Here is a 17,200-nt window from a genome sequence, read left to right on the forward strand (position 1 = left end):
GTGAAATTTTCTTGCAGATGGAAACAAAGAATGCATTACAGACTTAAAGAAAAATAGATAACTTTCCTGTGAGGTGATTCTTAATATCTTAGCTTAAGAGCTAGGACTTCTTAAATGTATAACATTTCAAGCTACAAAGGAAAGAAAGAAAATGGGAGGGGTTTGTGGAGTTTAAAGAATGGAATGAGTTAAGTCCCAAAAGGAAAGAAAACAACAAAACAAAAATCATGGTTTGTTGTTCAAAGTTTGAATTATCTAGTAAAGACCTGATAGAAATGTGTTAAAATGCTGTCATAATCTAGAGATAGCAGGAAAGTCTATGATGAGGTTCCAAGACATGTCCAGGCAGGGCTGATCTTACCTTAGTGAAATAGTGTTCCAAAGTGTTGAAGTGGATTGTCTGTGCTTGACTCCTGATTCTGACATTTATCCTGTTGGCTGCTTTTTTATTCTTTTTGTCCCACAGTTTTATTTGCTTTAAGTTTATTAAATTTTTAAAACATTTTTATTTTTCTATTGGAGGGGTCATTCATGATATGATCTATTCCTCAGTTTTTCATTTTTCTATGGAATGGATAGGAATAGTACCTTCAGATGAGATCAGATCAGTCGCTCAGTCGCATCCAACTCTTTGCGACCCCATGAATTGCAGCACGCCAGGCCTCCCTGTCCATCACCAACTCCCGGAGTTCACTCAGACTCATGTCCATCGAGTCAGTGATGCCATCAAGCCATCTCATCCTCTGTTGTCCCCTTCTCCTGTTGCCCCCAGTCCCTCCCAGCATCAGAGTCTCTTCCAATGAGTCAACTCTTCGCATGAGGTGGCCAAAGTACTGGAGTTTCAGCTTTAGCATCATTCCTTCCAAAGAAATCCCAGGGCTGATCTCCTTTAGAATGGACTGGTTGGATCTCCTTGCAGTACCTTATCTGATTATTTTGAGATAATTTTTTTGAGATACTTTGAGAATATTGTATTGATTCTTAGAGGCATGCCTAGCATGTTGTATACTTGTAATAAATATTTGCTAGCATTGTTGTGGTTCTTGTTCTAAAAGACTCTGGAGAAGGCTCAACATTTTACTTCCAGGCATTGCAATTACATTCATTTCTACTGTTAAAATGATAATAGACTAATAGACAAGAAAGAAGGGAGAATAAAGAGATATAGCTCAAGAACTCTAAATCACAAAGTGTTACAAGATGACACTGTAAGCAATAGCAATGGAGGCAACTTCCCTCCCTTTTCTGTCAAAACAGAGGAGGCGCACTGGGTTTTTGAGAGGATTGCAATAATCTGGAAACAAATGATCAGAGTAAAAATCATATTGATTATATTCTTTGCACACAAAATGGAGAAGTTCTATGTGCTCAACAAAAAAAAAAAAAAAAGAGAAGAAATACTAGAAGGCAATGTGGTTGTCTGAGAAGTCTTTATAAATAGCTGAGAAAAGAAGAAAAAACGAAAGGCAAGGAAGAAAGGGAAAGATATACCTAACTGAATGCAGAGTTCCAAAGAATGCAAAGTACCAAGCCATTAAAGTGAACAAAGCAAAGAATTAGAGGAAAACAATAGAATGGGAAAGACTAGAAATCTTTTTAAGAAAATTGGCATTATCAAGGGAACATTTGATGCAAGGATGGGCAAAAAAAAAGGATAGAAATGGTAAGGACCTAAGAGAAGCAGAAGAGATTAAGAAGAGGTAGCAATAATAAACAGATCAGATCAGTCGCTCAGTCGCATCCAACTCTTTGCGACCCCATGAATTGCAGCACGCCAGGCCTCCCTGTCCATCACCAACTCCTGGAGTTCACTCAGACTCACGTCCATCGAGTCAATGATGCCATCAAGCCATCTCATCCTCTGTTGTCCCCTTCTCCTCTTGGCCCCAATCCCTCCAAGCATCAGAGTCTTTTCCAATGAGTCAACTCTTCACACGAGGTGGCCAAATTACTGGAGTTTCAGCTTTAGCATCATTCCTTCCAAACAAATCCCAGGGCTGATCTCCTTCAGAATGGACTGGTTGGATCTCCTTGTAGTCCAAGGGACTCTCAAGAGTCTTCTCCAACATCACAGTTCAAAAGCATCAATTCTTCGGCACTCAGCCTTCTTCACAGTCCAAGTCTCACATCCATATATGACCACAGGAAAAACCATAGCCTTGACTAGACGGACCTTTGTTGGCAAAGTAATGTCTCTGCTTTTGAATATGCTATCTAGGTTGGTCATAACTTTCCTTCCAAACAGTAAGCGTCTTTTAATTTCATGGCTGCAGTCACCATCTGTAGTGATTTTGGAGCCCAGAAAAATAAAGTCTGACACTGTTTCCACATCTATTTCCCATGAAGTCATGGGACCGGATGCCATGATCTTCGTTTCCAAATTGCCAACATCTGCTGGATTATGGAAAAAGCAAGAGAGTTCCAGAAAAACATCTATTTCTGCTTTATTGACTATGCCAAAGACTTTGACTGTGTGGATCACAATAAACTGTGGAAAATTCTGAAAGAGATCGGAATACCAGACCACCTGATCTGCCTCTTGAGAAATTTGTATGCAGGTCAGGAAGCAACAGTTAGAACTGACATGGAACAACAGACTGGTTCCAAATAAGAAAAGGAGTACTTCAAGGCTATATATTGTCACCCTGCTTATTTAACTTCTATGCAGAGTACATCATGAGAAACGCTGGACTGGAAGAAGCACAAGCTGGAATCAAGATTGCCGGGAGAAATATCAATAACCTCAGATATGCAGATGATACCACCCTTATGGCAGAAAGTGAAGAGGAACTCAAAGGCCTCTTGATGAAAGTGAAAGTGGAGAGTGAAAAAGTTGGCTTAGAGCTCAACACTCAGAAAACGACAATCAGGGCATCTGGTTCCATCACTTCATGGGAAATAGATGGGGAAACAGTGGAAACAGTGTCAGAGTTTATTTTCTTGGGCTCCAAAATCACTGCAGATGGTGACTGCAGCCATGAAATTAAAAGACACTTACTCCTTGGAAGGAAAGTTATGACCAACCTAGATAGCATATTCAAAAGCAGAGACATTACTTTGCCAACAAAGGTCGGTCTAGTCAAGGCTATGGTTTTTCCTGTAGTCATGTATGGATATGAGAGTTGGACTGTGAAGAAGGCTGAGAGCTGAAGAATTGATGCTTTTGAACTGTGGTGTTGAAGAAGACTCTTGAGAGTCCCTTGGACTGCAAGGAGATCCAGGCAGTCCATTCTGAAGGAGATCAGCCCTGGGATTTCTTTGGAAGGAATGATGCTAAAGCTGAAACTCTAGTACTTTGGCCCCCTCATGCGAAGAGTTGACTCATTGGAAAAGTCTCTGATGCTGGGAGGGATTGGGGGCAAGAGGAGAAGGGGACAACAGAGGATGAGATAGATGACTTGATGGCATCACTGACTCGATGGACATAAGTCTGGGTGAACTCCAGGAGTTGGTGATGGACAGGGAGGCCTGGCGTGCTGCGATTCATGGGGTTGCAAAGAGTGGGACACGACTGAGCGACTGAACTGAACTGAACTGAAGACAACATTTTCAATCTCCACTTTCACATTCATCATGAGGCTTTTCAGTTCCTCTTCACTTTCTGCCATAAGGGTGGTGTCATCTGCATATCTTAGGTTATTGATATTTCTCTTGGCAATCTTGATTCCAGCTTGTGTTTCTTCCAGTCCAGAGTTTCTCATGATGTACCCTGCACATAAGTTAAATAAACAGGATGACAATATACAGCCTTGATATACTCCTTTTCTTATTTCGAACCAGTCTGTTGTTCCATGTCCAGTTCTAACTGTTGGTGCCTGACCTGCATACAAATTTCTCAAGAGGCAGATCAGGTGGTTTGGTATTCCCATCTCTTTCAGAATTTTCCACAGTTTATTGTGATCTACACCAAGGCTTTGGCATAGTCAAGAAAGCAGAAATAGATGTTTTTCTGGAACTCTCTTGCTTTTTCCATGATCCAGCGGACATTGGCAATTTGATCTCTGGTTCCTCTGCCTTTTCTAAAACCAGCTTGAACATCAGGAAATTCATGGTTCACATATTGCTGAAGCCTGGCTTGGAGAATTTTGAGCATTACTTTACTAGCGTGTGAGATGAGAGCAATTGTGCGGTAGTCTGAGCATTCTTTGGCATTGCCTTTCTTTGAGATTGGAATGAAAACTGACCTTTTCCAGTCCTGTGGCCACTGCTGAGTTTTCCAAATTTGCTGGCATATTGAGTGCAGCACTTTCACAGCATCATCTTTCAGGATTTGGAATAGCTCAACTGGAATTCTATCACCTCCACTAGCTTTGTTCATAGTGATGCTTTCCAAGGCCCACTTGACTTCACATTCCAGGATGTCTGGCTCTAGATGAGTGATCACACCATCGTGATTATCTGTGTCATGAAAATCTTTTTTTGTACAGTTCTTCTGTGTATTCTTGCCATCTCTTCTTAATATCTTCTGCTTCTGTTAGGTCCATACCATTTCTGTCCTTTACTGAGCTCATTTTTGCATGAAATATTCCTTTGGTATCTCTGATTTTCTTGAAGAGCTCTCTAGTCTTTCCCATTCTGTTGTTTTCCTCTATTTCTTTGCATTAATTGCTGAGGAAGGCTTTCTTATCTCTTCTTGCTATTCTTTGGAACTCTGCATTCAGATGTTTATATCTTTCCTTTTCTCCTTTGCTTTTCACTTCTCTTCTTTTCACCACTATTTGTAAGGCCTCCCCAGACAGCCATTTTGCTTTTCTGCATTTCTTTTCCATGGGGATGGTCTTGATCCCTGTCTCCTGTACTATGTCACGAACCTCATTCCATAGTTCATCAGGCACTCTGTCAATGAGATCTAGGCCCTTAAATCTATTTCTCACTTCCACTGTATAATCATAAGGGATTTGATTTAGGTCTTACCTGAATGCTCTAATGGTTTTCCCTACTTTCTTCAATTTCAATCTGAATTTGGCAATAAGGGGTTCATGGTCTGAGCCACAGTCAGCTCCTGTTCTTGTTTTTGCTGACCGTATAGAGCTTCTGGCCAGGGGCGGTGGCTGGGAGGACCATCTCCACGTCCATGGAGCCATGGCTGCATGGGTGCAGGAGGGCCTAAAGGAGCTATATCATGTTGAAGGTCAGGAAGGGTGGTTGTGAGGAGATACCCCTCATCCAAGGTAAGGAGCAATGGCTGTGCTTTGTTGGAGCAGCTGTGAAGAGATACCCCACGCCCAAGGTAAGAGAAACCCAAGTAAGACAGTAGGTGTTGCAAGAGGGCATCAGAGGGCAAACACTGAAACCATACTCACAGAAAACTAGTCAATCTAATCACACTAGGACCACAGCTTTGTCTAACTCAATGAAACTAAGCCATGCCCGTGGGACAACCCAAGATGGGCGGGTCATGGTGGAGAGATCTGACAAAATGTGGTCCACTGGAGAAGGGAATGGAAAACCACTTCAGTATTCTTGCCTTGAGAACCCCATGAACAGTATGAAAAGGCAAAATGATAGGATATTGAAAGAGAAACTCCCCAGGTCAGTAGGTGCCCAATATGCTACTGGAGATCAGTGGAGAAATAACTCCAGAAAGAATGAAGGGATGGAGCCAAAATAAAAAGAATACCCAGCTGTGGATGTGACTCGTGATAGAAGCAAGGTCCAATGCTGTAAAGAGCAATATTGCATAGGAATCTGGAATGTCAGGTCCATGAATCAAGGCAAATTGGAAATAGTCAAACAAGAGATGGCAAGAGTGAATGTCGACATTCTAGGAATCAGCAAACTGAAATGGACTGGAATGGGTGAATTTAACTCAGATGACCATTATATCTACTACTGCGGGCAGGAATCCCTCAGAAGAAATGGAGTAGCCATCATGGTCAACAAAAGAGTCTGAAATGCAGTACTTGGATTCAATCTCAAAAACGACAGAATAATCTCTGTTCATTTCCAAGGCAAACCATTCAATATCATGGTAATCCAAGTCTATGCCCCAACCAGTAATGCTGAAGAAGCTGAAGTTGAATGGTTCTATGAAGACCTACGAGACCTTTTAGAACTAACACCTAAAAAAGATGTGCTTTTCATTATAGGGGACTGGAATGCAAAAGTAGGAACTCAAGAAACACCTGGAGTAACAGGCAAATTTGGCCTTGGAATACAGAATAAAGCAGGGCAAAGACTAATAGAGTTTTGCCAAGAAAATGCACTGGTCATAACAAACACCCTCTCCTAACAACACAAGAGAAGACTCAACACACGGCCATCACCATATGGTCAACACCGAAATCAGATTGATTATATTCTTTGCAGGCAAAGAATACACAGAAGAACTATACAAAAAAGGTGTTAATGACCTGGATAACCACAATGGTGTAGTCACCTAGAGCTTAAAAATCAACGTTCAAAAAACTAAGATTGTGGAATCCTGTCCCATCACTTCATGGTAAATAGAAGGGGAAAAAGTTGAAACAGACAGATTTTATTTTCTTAGGTTCCAAAATCACTGGGGATGGTGACTGCAGCCGTGAAAATAAAAGATATGTGCTCTTTGGAAGGAAAGCTATAGCAAATGTGGACAGTGTATTAAAAAGCAGAGACATCACTTTGCTGACAAAGACCCATATAGCCAAAGTACGGTTTTTCAAGTACAGATGTGAGAGATGGACCAGGAAGAAGGCAGAGCACTGAGGAATTGATACTTTTAAATTTTGGTGATGGAGAAGACTCTTGAGAATCACTTGAGGAGACCAAACTTGCAAGGAGATCAAACTTGCAAGGATATCAAACCAGTCAATCCTATAGGAAATCAGCCATGAATATTCATTGGAAGGACTGATGCTGAAGCTCTGATACTTTGGCCATGTGATGCAAAGAGCCAACTCATTAGAAAAGACCTTGATGCTGGGAAAGATTGAGGGCAAAAGGAGGAGCAGGCAGCAGAGGATGAGATGGTTAGATAGCATCACCAACTCAAAGGACATGAGTTTGACCAAACTCCAGGAGATAGTGAAGGACAGGGAACCCTGGCATGCTGCATTCCATTGGGTCACAAAGAGTTGGCTACAACTTAGTGACTGAACAACTGCCACAACAATGGTAACAACAGTATGTTACTAAACACAATATGTAGCAGATGATGAATATTCAGTATATAGCAGGTAATAAATCATCTTCATTTTTTGACACCAGTTTTACATTATTAAGTAAAAATCAATAAAGATACTAGAGAGATGTATATTTATATAAAATCGGCAAATGAAAGGTTTATTTCTTTAAAAAAAGAGAAAAATAATGTAATATTTTTGCTGTTCATTTAAACAGTGGAAACAGTGGCTGACTTTATTTTTGGGGGCTTCAAAATCACTGCAGATGGTGATTGCAGCCATGAAATTAGAAGATGCTTACTCCTTGGAAGGAAAGTTATGACCAACCTAGACAGCATATTAAAAAGCAGAGATATTACTTTGTCAACAAAGGTCTGTCTAGTCAAGGCTATGATTTTTCCAATAGCCATGTATGGATGTTAGAGCTGGACTATAAAGAAGGCTGAATGCCTAAGAATTGATAGTTTTGAACTATGATGTCAGAGAAGCCTCTTGAGAGTCCCTTGGACTGCAAGATGATCCAACCAGTTCATCCGAAAGGAAATCAGTCCTGGGTGTTCATTTGAGGGACTGATGTTGCAGCTGAAACTCCAATACTTTGGCCATCTATGCGAAGAGCTGACTCATTTGAAAAGACCCTGATGCTGGGAAAGATTGAGGGCAGGAGGAGAAGGGGACGACAGAGGATGAGATAGTTGGACGGCATCACTGACTCAATGGACATGAGTTTGGGTAAACTCTGGGTGTTTGTGATGGACAGGAAGGCCTGGCATGCTGCAGTTCATGGGGTTGCAAAGAGTCGGACACAACTGAGCGACTGAACTGAACTGAACTGAATGTAATATTTTTGCTGTTCATTTAAGACAATAGCTGTACTAAGATTAAATTTACATAACACTGCTTATAAAACACAGATATACACTGTGCTACAATTATTGACAAATTCTCAAAATGTTTTCTTTATAAAGACATTATGAAGAAAAGGGGAAACATATACATCATATTTGTGATGTTAATTTAGTTGTGTTACTAAAATTCATGTATATTCTGAAGTGATTTGGAAATCAGATATTTTTGGTTTCATAAATTTGGCTTTTAAATAGTAATATCTGTGCAAAATATTGAACCAAAATACCTGTTCAAATAAGACAAAAACAAGGACAATTGAAAGGAACTCAGATTATACCTACCTTTGTAAATAGTATCTACATAGCTGTAACTGAATAAAGTTTTTTACCATTTATCAGTGATGGAACCAAAATATTATTACAAACTTGCAGACACAGAGGACAATTTGTTGGTTACCATATTTAGGGGGGTAGAAATATATGGGTGGGGGAGTAGGAGGGAAAAACTACTGAGAAGTATATAAGCTCAAGGATGCATTGTACAACACTGGAAATAGAACCAATATTTTCTACTAGTTTTAAATGGAAAGTAATATTTAAAAATTGTGTAAATTTTTAAAAGAGAACTATCCCAACATATCACTTCCAAGTCGATTTTGTTTAAATTTTATAATTCTTCCAAACAAGACAAAAATGGCAGCAATCAAAAAGCCTAAGAATACACCTACATTTATAAATAATATCTTCATAGTTTAAACTGGCTAATTAGAAAGTACTAACTATTTACCATTTATCAGTGATCGGGTCTAAATAATAGCATAGAAAACTTGGAAGATATTGAATGTAGTGGGAATTTCAGATTGATTATATCAAGGTTGTTTACTGAAAATAAATTGTTAGAAGAGGTTAAAACATTTTTGGAATTCACTTGCTGAAAGAAAGTAAAGTGGACATCTATGTTTCCCTACTTTAACTTCGTTCTCAAACTTCTTAATTCTTCTATTCCCATTTCAGTGATTCTTCTCATTATAATGATTAGATCTTTCAAAATTTCTCCACTGTCTTTAAACCACTGACAAACCTTTCCCGTAAAACCATGAAAAAATATTAATGTGACACTCATGGACGGAGGAGCCTGGTAGGCTGCAGTCCATGGGGTCGCGAAGAGTGGGACACGACTGAGCGACTTCACTTTCACTTTTCACTTTCATGCATTGGAGGAGGAAATGGCAACCCACTCCAGTGTTCTTGCCTGGAGAATCCCAGGGACGGTGGGGCCTGGTGGGCTGCTGTCTATGGGGTCGCACAGAGTCAGACACAACTGAAGCGACTTAGCAGCAGCAGCAGTAGCAGCACAATAGGTTATTGATGACTCAATATGAATTGAGTGAATCTTACTTAATGTGAAGACTAATGAGTCTTCATATGAGAACTTCTCCAGAAAGAGTATCTAGTAAAAAAAAATATACTCACGAAGGATTATTAATAACTTCCTTCAATGCATTGAGCAAATCTTCTGTTGACATTGTTTCCAAGTCCAGTCTGACAGCAGCTCCCTTGGCCTTCATGTGAACAATGTTATGAGGTTGATCAGCAAACAAAGGAAGGCCCACTATAGGGATCCCGTGGTAGATGGCCTCATAAATGCCGTTGCTTCCACCATGAGTTACAAACGCTTTGGTTTTTGGATGACCTAAGATTGAGTGAATTTCAATAAAATTATTAATTTTAAGTCTTAGAAATAAACTGAGAAAAGTGCATTATAAGGTAACTGAGGGAAACAGTGTCTTCAACAACAGGTTATTACACATATGAAAGTCCTTTTAAATTGCTTTGAGAACTCAGAGAAGTAACTGCTGCATCTGCTGAAGGGGTAAATGAAGACTTCATGAAAGAAGTGCTGAGTCACTTGAACTTCACAAATGAATCCAGGATTGGCAGGTGAACAACTTGAAAGAGCATTCTGGGTAAAAGAAACCACATGTGCAAAAAAAGAGGAGAGCATGTCAGAAATTATTCTCTTAAAGATATAGTGGAGTCATTTAGTCTGATTAGGAATGGTGTCGGGGAAGAGAAGGGTAATGGTAGAGGCACTGGAACCAGAGGAAGGAAAAGTAACCTTTTATCTTGGAGTGTTTTATCACCTCATAAAAATGATTATGAATTTTTTTTTCTTACAGAAAGTGAAGAGTCACTGGTAATAAAAGGAGAACTCTTATTTTCAGTAGCATTTAGCATACCCCTACAGAAGGGAAAAGATAGATGTAATGAAAGAATTCAGAGACAGAACAACAATCCAAGAAGTTATTGAAACGTTCATGGTGAGAAATAATTACAGCTAAAATAAAGATTCTGGTCATAAGGGATATGACTGTGTATAGTAAAATGCCAATTGTTATGGGTGTGTATGCTAAGTCGCTCAGTCTTCTCCAACTCTGTGACCCCATGAAGAGAAGCTCGCCAGGCTCCTTTGTTCATGGGATTTTTCAGACAGAAATATTGAAGTGGGTGGCCATTTCCTTCCCCAGAGGATCTTGGGGATCCATGGACAGAACCCACTTCTCCTGTATCTCTTGCAGTGGCAGGCAGATTCTTTACCACTGAGCAGATTGGGAAGCCCTGCCAACCGTCCCCATTTCCCCTAACATAGTAAATAGAAATGAAGCAGTAAAGTTTTCTTTTTGAGTGTTTCAATAATTCTCTATATCTTTGTTTCCCTTTGAAGTACTATCCCTCTGCTCAGCTGTTATTCATGTTTTCAATATTTTTTTTTCTGCCAAGTCTTACCAAGAAGGTCATTTTGGGGGATCCACTTATACAGCTGAGTATTGGGTCCTAGGGTGTCTGGTTTCTTGCCATCATATCTCCATAGAACCTGTTAAGGTAAAGGTAATAATTTAAAATTATTATCTATCAAAGACAGTCCCTGCATGGCTATAGCACCTGCCATATATATTCATATATATATATTTATATATATAATGCATACATATATATATATATATGAGATAAATTGGAGCTATCATATTAGTTACCTTTCTGGCAGAAAAATCAGACCTTTTATAAAGTTTAACAGACTCGTTAAATAGTTGTCCACTATTAAGTTACTGTGTGTACCTTTTGTGGAATCTGGGCAAGAGCTGATGCAATCACATTGGCTCTTTCTTTTGACATGTTACTGACCATTGACCCCAATGAAAACACCACAATGCCATTTTCTCCAGAGCTCTGCACAAACTCTTCCATTTCCTGTGAAAAAAAGAATTTGTTCCATCACAAAAGAGCAGCAGCATAGCAGACATTATTGAAGGGATTGATGCAAGCAACTAAAGGGAGAAAATAAGATATAGTCTGAAGAAACTAGAGTAGTAGCTTCTTAAAAAATATTGTGGAAGGATACACATAACAGAAAATTTACTTTCTTAATCATTCCTAAATGTATAGTATTGTAGTGTAAAGTATATTCACACCATGCAATCAATCTCCAGAACTTTTTCTGGAGAAAAACTGGAAGTCTATGCTCATTAAGAAACTCAGTTTCCTCTTTCTCTACCCTGTGTTTCTACAAATGTAAGTAGTCTGGATGCTTCTTATACAGTAAATCCTACAGTATTTGTCTTTTTCTGATTGGTTTATTTCACTCAGTGTAAGGTTCATTCGTGTTGTGACATGTCAGAATTTCCTTTTAAAGATAAGCAATATTTCATCATTGTGCATATGACATTTTGTTTATTGTTTTGTCTCTTGATGGACACTTGGGTTGCCCAACTTCTTGGGTCCTGGGAATACAGCTTTTACTTACTTGTTGTGCAAATATCTCACCCAGAGGAATTGCTAAGCTGTATAGATAGACAAGTTTTATACTAGAAAGTGTACATTATTCTTACTGCATGCTATATAGCTAGTTTATAGACTGATTCCCTTTCCTTGCACCCCACTATGTTCTTGAACATGCTAACTTCACATCTTGGACTTTGGTCACATGTGCTAATAAGTATTTAACACTGAAAAATATTTTGAGTAAACTGTATATGATTTTCAGTAATGACTTTTTTTTTTTTTAAACAGACTTCATCCCTTTGGAGGGAAATGGGTCATATGAGGTCATTTCTTTTATTATGTATAATTGTGCAAAGGTGTTTGCATATAAGCAGGAAATGAGATAGAGCCAGTACATAGTAGTGACAAGGAGGTGCTGTTAAACAGTATTATACTCAGCCTCTGCCTCAGTTATGTTGTTAATTACTAACAGATTTTTAGAAGCTACACTGCAGTATTTAATTCACTTGTAATTCCTTATTATTCTAGGTCTACTAAATCATTTATTTATTTCAGGCAGAGTTTTTGAGAATTATTTTAGGTTCATCATTAGTACTTCATTTCCCTATTAGTACATGAAAAATTTATTATTTGAATTACTTTATGTTTATCATTCACTCAGCTCTGTAATCCTTATCCCTTACCTTCAACTTTGTCATAATTTCCCAAACTCTTTATCTAAATTTCTAATCAGAGACATGGAGGAGTCTGACATTGTATTTTGGAAATTCTGTGAAACAGTTCTGTAAGTCCTATTTATAACCCAGAGATGTACTTGCATAGTTATTTATTTGAGCCACCATATTTCTGAGTTTGTTTACATATGGCACCCCTTGTCAAAACTATATTGTATAATTGATGTCATGGTACGATGTGCTATGTCCAACTGTGTTGAAGGACCCTCAGTATCACCTACATTAGTCCCCCCAGGGTGCACTTACCCCACAGTGGGAAAGGTGCCCCAGGGCTTTCTGCAGCAGAGATCAGGTCACCTTTTGAGTAGTTCATTTCAAACTAAATAAAGTTCCTTTCGAATCTGAACTTGCCTGGAATTGTTTCTGAATTATTTTGTCTTGTGATCCTTGATCCTTTCTAATTAAAAACTTACTTTCTATACTAGAGTAAGTCTACTGTGATCAATGTTCTCTAGTTTTAAAATGTAGAGGAGCAAATTTTTTCTAGATATTTGATCAAAATCACATACTCATATTTTCTTAGTTCTTTCTTCTATTTTAGGTTCATTATTCTTTTCTATCTGGAAAATAATGACCCAATTCTTCCATCATAAAATGTATACTTAATGATACTAATTATTTTGTAAAACTTCTTTACAAAACTATTTTATAATCTAAAAAAGAAAAGAAGGAATTTTTTAAACTTAACCTTGAAGACTGTATTTGATGAGCTTTTTCAAAAGTATAATTTCACCCTGGTGATATCAGTCTTAATATTAAGACACTGAACTCTCTTAAGATTCTCATAGTATATCCAGGTAATGATTGTATTTCCAGTGAGCTGTAGTAGCATTTAAAGTTACTCATTTTCAATGTTTTGCTTCATTGGCTTGCTACCCAAAATTTTTCATCTATTTTGTGAAAAAATGCATCCAATTAGTGTTATTGTAATACATCTTATCTCTACAAATCAATTACTGATATGGACTGGTTCATCTTTCTCTGATATCTTAAAAAAATAATATAAGTTCATGGCAAGAAAATATGCAAAAGTATGAAAAATTATTTAAAAGGGAGTAAGATTTACTAAAACTCTCTATTCTGAGATATTAATTTCAAATTCATATGTTTTTAGAAAATGTTGAAAATGTATTTGACATATTACATTATGTAAGCTAAGATGTAAAACATGATGATTGATACATCTATTATTGTAATACGATTGCCATTTTACTGATGTTTCAAATTTTCATCATTATGATTTCTTTTTTTTTTTTTGGTGGCTGGATAAATTAACATCTGGCCTCTTAGCAAGTATGATGATTATAATAAAATATTGTAGTCTATATTCACTATTTTGTACCTTATATCTCTAGGGCTTATTTACTAAGAAAACTTACAAGTTTGTATCCTTAAACAACATCTCTCCTATTTTCCACCTACCAGGCCTTCGAAGGAGAAGGAAATGGCAACCAGGGACGGGGGAGCCTGGTGGACTGCTGGCTATGGGGTCACACAGAGTCAGACACAACTGAAGTGACTTAGCAGCAGCAGCAGCCCCTGGAAACCACCATATTACTCTCTATTATTATGAGTCAGCATTTTTGGATTCCACATGTAAGTGATATCACACAATATTTATCTTTCTCTGTCTTTTCAAAGAAGTAAACAAAATTAAAAACCTTTAGCTAGACTTACAAAGAAAAAGAGGACTCAAATAAATACAATTATAAATGAAACAGGATGCATTAAGGTTGATACTGCAAAAGTATATAGGATCCAAAGGGACTACTATGAATAATTATATGCTAACAAACTATATACCCAAGAAGAATGGATAACTTTTTAAAAACACAACCTACCAGAACTGAGTAAGGAAGAAATAGAAAATCTGAATAGCCATAATGAGTAAAGAAGTCAAATCAGTAATCACAAACCTACCAACACGTAAGATGGTTGGATGGCATCACTGACTCAATGGACATGAGTTTGAGCAAGCTCCAGGAACTGGTGATGGACAGGGGAGCCTGGTGTGCTGCAGTCCATGGGGTCACAAAGAGTCAGACATGACTGAGTGAATGAACTAACTACTAACCAACACATAAAACACCAGGACCAGATGGCTTCACTGAGGAATTCTATAAATCAGTATAGGATAATTAATCCAGTTCTTCAGAAAATCTTAAAAATTAAAAAAGAGGATACAAGGCCAGCATTACACTTATACCAAATAGATAAGAACAGTACAAAAGTAAAAACTACAGGCCAATGTCCAGACTATAGTATAGGTGCAAAAATTATCAACAAAGTATCAGCAATTAAATTCAAGAACACATTAAAAGAATTATATACCAAGACCAAGTGGGAATTATCTCTAACATGTAAGGATGCTTCAGTGTATCCAAATAATAATTGTGATACACTGCATAAATAGATGGAGAAGGCAATGGCAACCCACTCCAGTACTCTTGCCTGGAAAATCCCATGGACAGAGGAGCCTGGTAGGCTGCAGTCCATGGGGTCGCAGAGAGTCGGACACGACTGAGCAACTTCACTTTTACTTTTCACTTTCATGCATTGGAGAAGGAAATGGCAACCCACTCCAGTGTTCTTGCCTGGAGAATCCCAGGGACGGGGGAGCCTGGTGGGCTGCCATCCATGGTGTCGCACAGAGTTGGACATGACTGAAGTGACTTAGCAGCAGCATGAATAGAATGAAATATAAAATAACTTTATTATTTCAATAGATGTACAAAAAACATTTGATAAGATACAACATTCTCTTATGATAAAAACCCTCAACATAGGGAAGAAAGAACATAACTCAATGTAATAAAGTTACATTGTAAAAATGTAATAAAAGTTACGATGTAATAAAAGAGAGGCATGACAAACCCAGACCTAACATTATATTCAACAGTGAAAGTTTGAAAGCTTTTTCTCAAAGATCAGGAACAAGATAAGAATGCTAAATGTCATATTGATTCAACATAGTCCTAGCTAGAGCAACTAGGCAAGACAACGAAATGAAAGGCATCCTAAATAGAAAGGAAGAAATAAAATTTTCATTTTCTTTGCAGAAGACATTTTTTTTGTGCAAAAAATCTCATAGATTCAGCTAAAAACCTGAATTAATTAATAAATTCAATAAAACTGCATTAAGGTTATATGCTGATAATATCAACATACAGAAATTAGTTCTGTTTTTATGTACTGACAATGTAACTTCTGAAAAAAGCTATCCCAGTCACAACAGCATCAAAAGAAGAAAATAACTAGGAATAAATTTAATGAATGATGTGAAAAATCTGTACAGTTATTACAAGCATTTTTTTTAGAAATACAAGAAAACACAGATAAATAGAAAGTTGTCCTGTGTTAATGGATCAGAAGAATTAGTATTGTTAAAATGTTCACACTGCTGCTGCTGAGTCGCTTCAGTCGTGTCCAACTCTGCGACCCCATAGACGGCAGCCCACCAGGCTCCACCATCCCTGGGATTCTCCAGGCAAGAACACTGGAGTGGGTTGCCATTGCCTTCTCCGAAAATGTTCACACTACCCAGAACCAAAGGCAATTTCAACGACACCTCCCAATTTTAAATTATATTACAAAGCTGCAATATTTCAAATCATATTGTACTGGCAAAAAATAGACACATTGACCAATGGAACAGCATTCAAGATTTAGAATCAAAATCCTGAGAATATAGTCAACCAATATTCAACAAAGGAAACAAGAATACCCAATGGGTAAATAACAGTCACTTCTTTATTTTCTGAGAAAACTGAATAAACATAAGCAAAAAAATGAAATGAGGCCCTTATCTTACACCACTCACAAAAATAACTCAAAATGAATCAAAGATTTAAACATAAGACCAGATACTATGACACTCCTACCTACAAGAAAACATAGGGATGAATCTCCCTATGTTTGATTTTGAAAATGATTTTTTGATATCACAATCACAATAAAAGAAAAAAATCAACAAATTGGACTGTGTGAAACTTAAAAGTTTCTTCATAACAAAAGAAACAAACAACAAGATGAAAATTCAACCTGCAGAATGGAACAAAAATGGTTTTGTAATCACATGTTGAGCGAGGAGGGTAATATCCAGAATATATATAGAACTTATACTACAAAATTCAATTAAAGAATGGGCAGATTATCAAATTGACATTTTCCAAACAAAATGTCCAAATGACCACCAGATATATGAAAAGATGCTCAATAACACTAATCATCAGGGAAATGTATTTCAAAACCACAATGAGATATTACCTCATACATGTTAGAAAGTCTGAAACTAAGAAGAGATGTGTTGTGAGAAGGTAGAGAAAAGTGTCCCACTGTCAGTGGGGATGTAAACTGTTTAGCTCTTAGAGAACACACAATGAAAGTTCCTAAAATAATTAAAAATAGATCTGCTGTATGACCCAGTTATCCCATTTCTGTGTATGCAGCCAAAAAACAAAAATAAAAACAGGATAGCAAAGAGATATATATGCTCCCGTGTTTATTGTCGCATTATTCACAATAGCTAAGAAACAACTTATGTGCCCATCAATGGGTAAATCCCACGAGAAAGAAGGAAATCTTGCCAATTTCAATAACATAGATGGACCTTGAAGACATGATGCTAAAATTTGTGCTTTAATTCTAATCTTTATCTACTTCTATAATGAAATATGAATTATGACATATATCATGAAAATTGTAATTCTAGCTTACATTCTTTTTTAACCTTCAG

General features: G+C 37.5%; 1 protein-coding gene across 3 annotated transcripts in view; it reads right to left on the minus strand.

Moving 5' to 3' along the window:
• The window catches only part of LOC109560529 (UDP-glucuronosyltransferase 2B4-like), a 31,340-nt gene that overhangs the window by 10,652 nt on the left and 3,488 nt on the right, over positions 1-17,200 (minus strand). The window contains exons 3-6 of one of the 3 annotated variants that reach the window (XR_011567212.1): positions 11,069-11,200; positions 10,739-10,826; positions 9,425-9,644; positions 362-564 (exon numbers count right to left, since the gene is read on the minus strand). Coding sequence is in view for 2 of the 3 variants with exons in the window: in XM_070791546.1 (XP_070647647.1) it covers positions 9,425-9,644; positions 10,739-10,826; positions 11,069-11,200 (440 nt within the window). In the remaining variant the exon portion in view is untranslated. The remainder of the gene's footprint in view (positions 1-361; positions 565-9,424; positions 9,645-10,738; positions 10,827-11,068; positions 11,201-17,200) is intronic. The other 2 variants (XM_070791546.1, XM_070791547.1) reach the window with 2 other exon arrangements.

The sequence above is a fragment of the Bos indicus genome, chromosome 6, assembly GCF_029378745.1.
Source record: "Bos indicus isolate NIAB-ARS_2022 breed Sahiwal x Tharparkar chromosome 6, NIAB-ARS_B.indTharparkar_mat_pri_1.0, whole genome shotgun sequence".
NCBI classification, from domain to species: Eukaryota; Metazoa; Chordata; class Mammalia; order Artiodactyla; family Bovidae; genus Bos; species Bos indicus.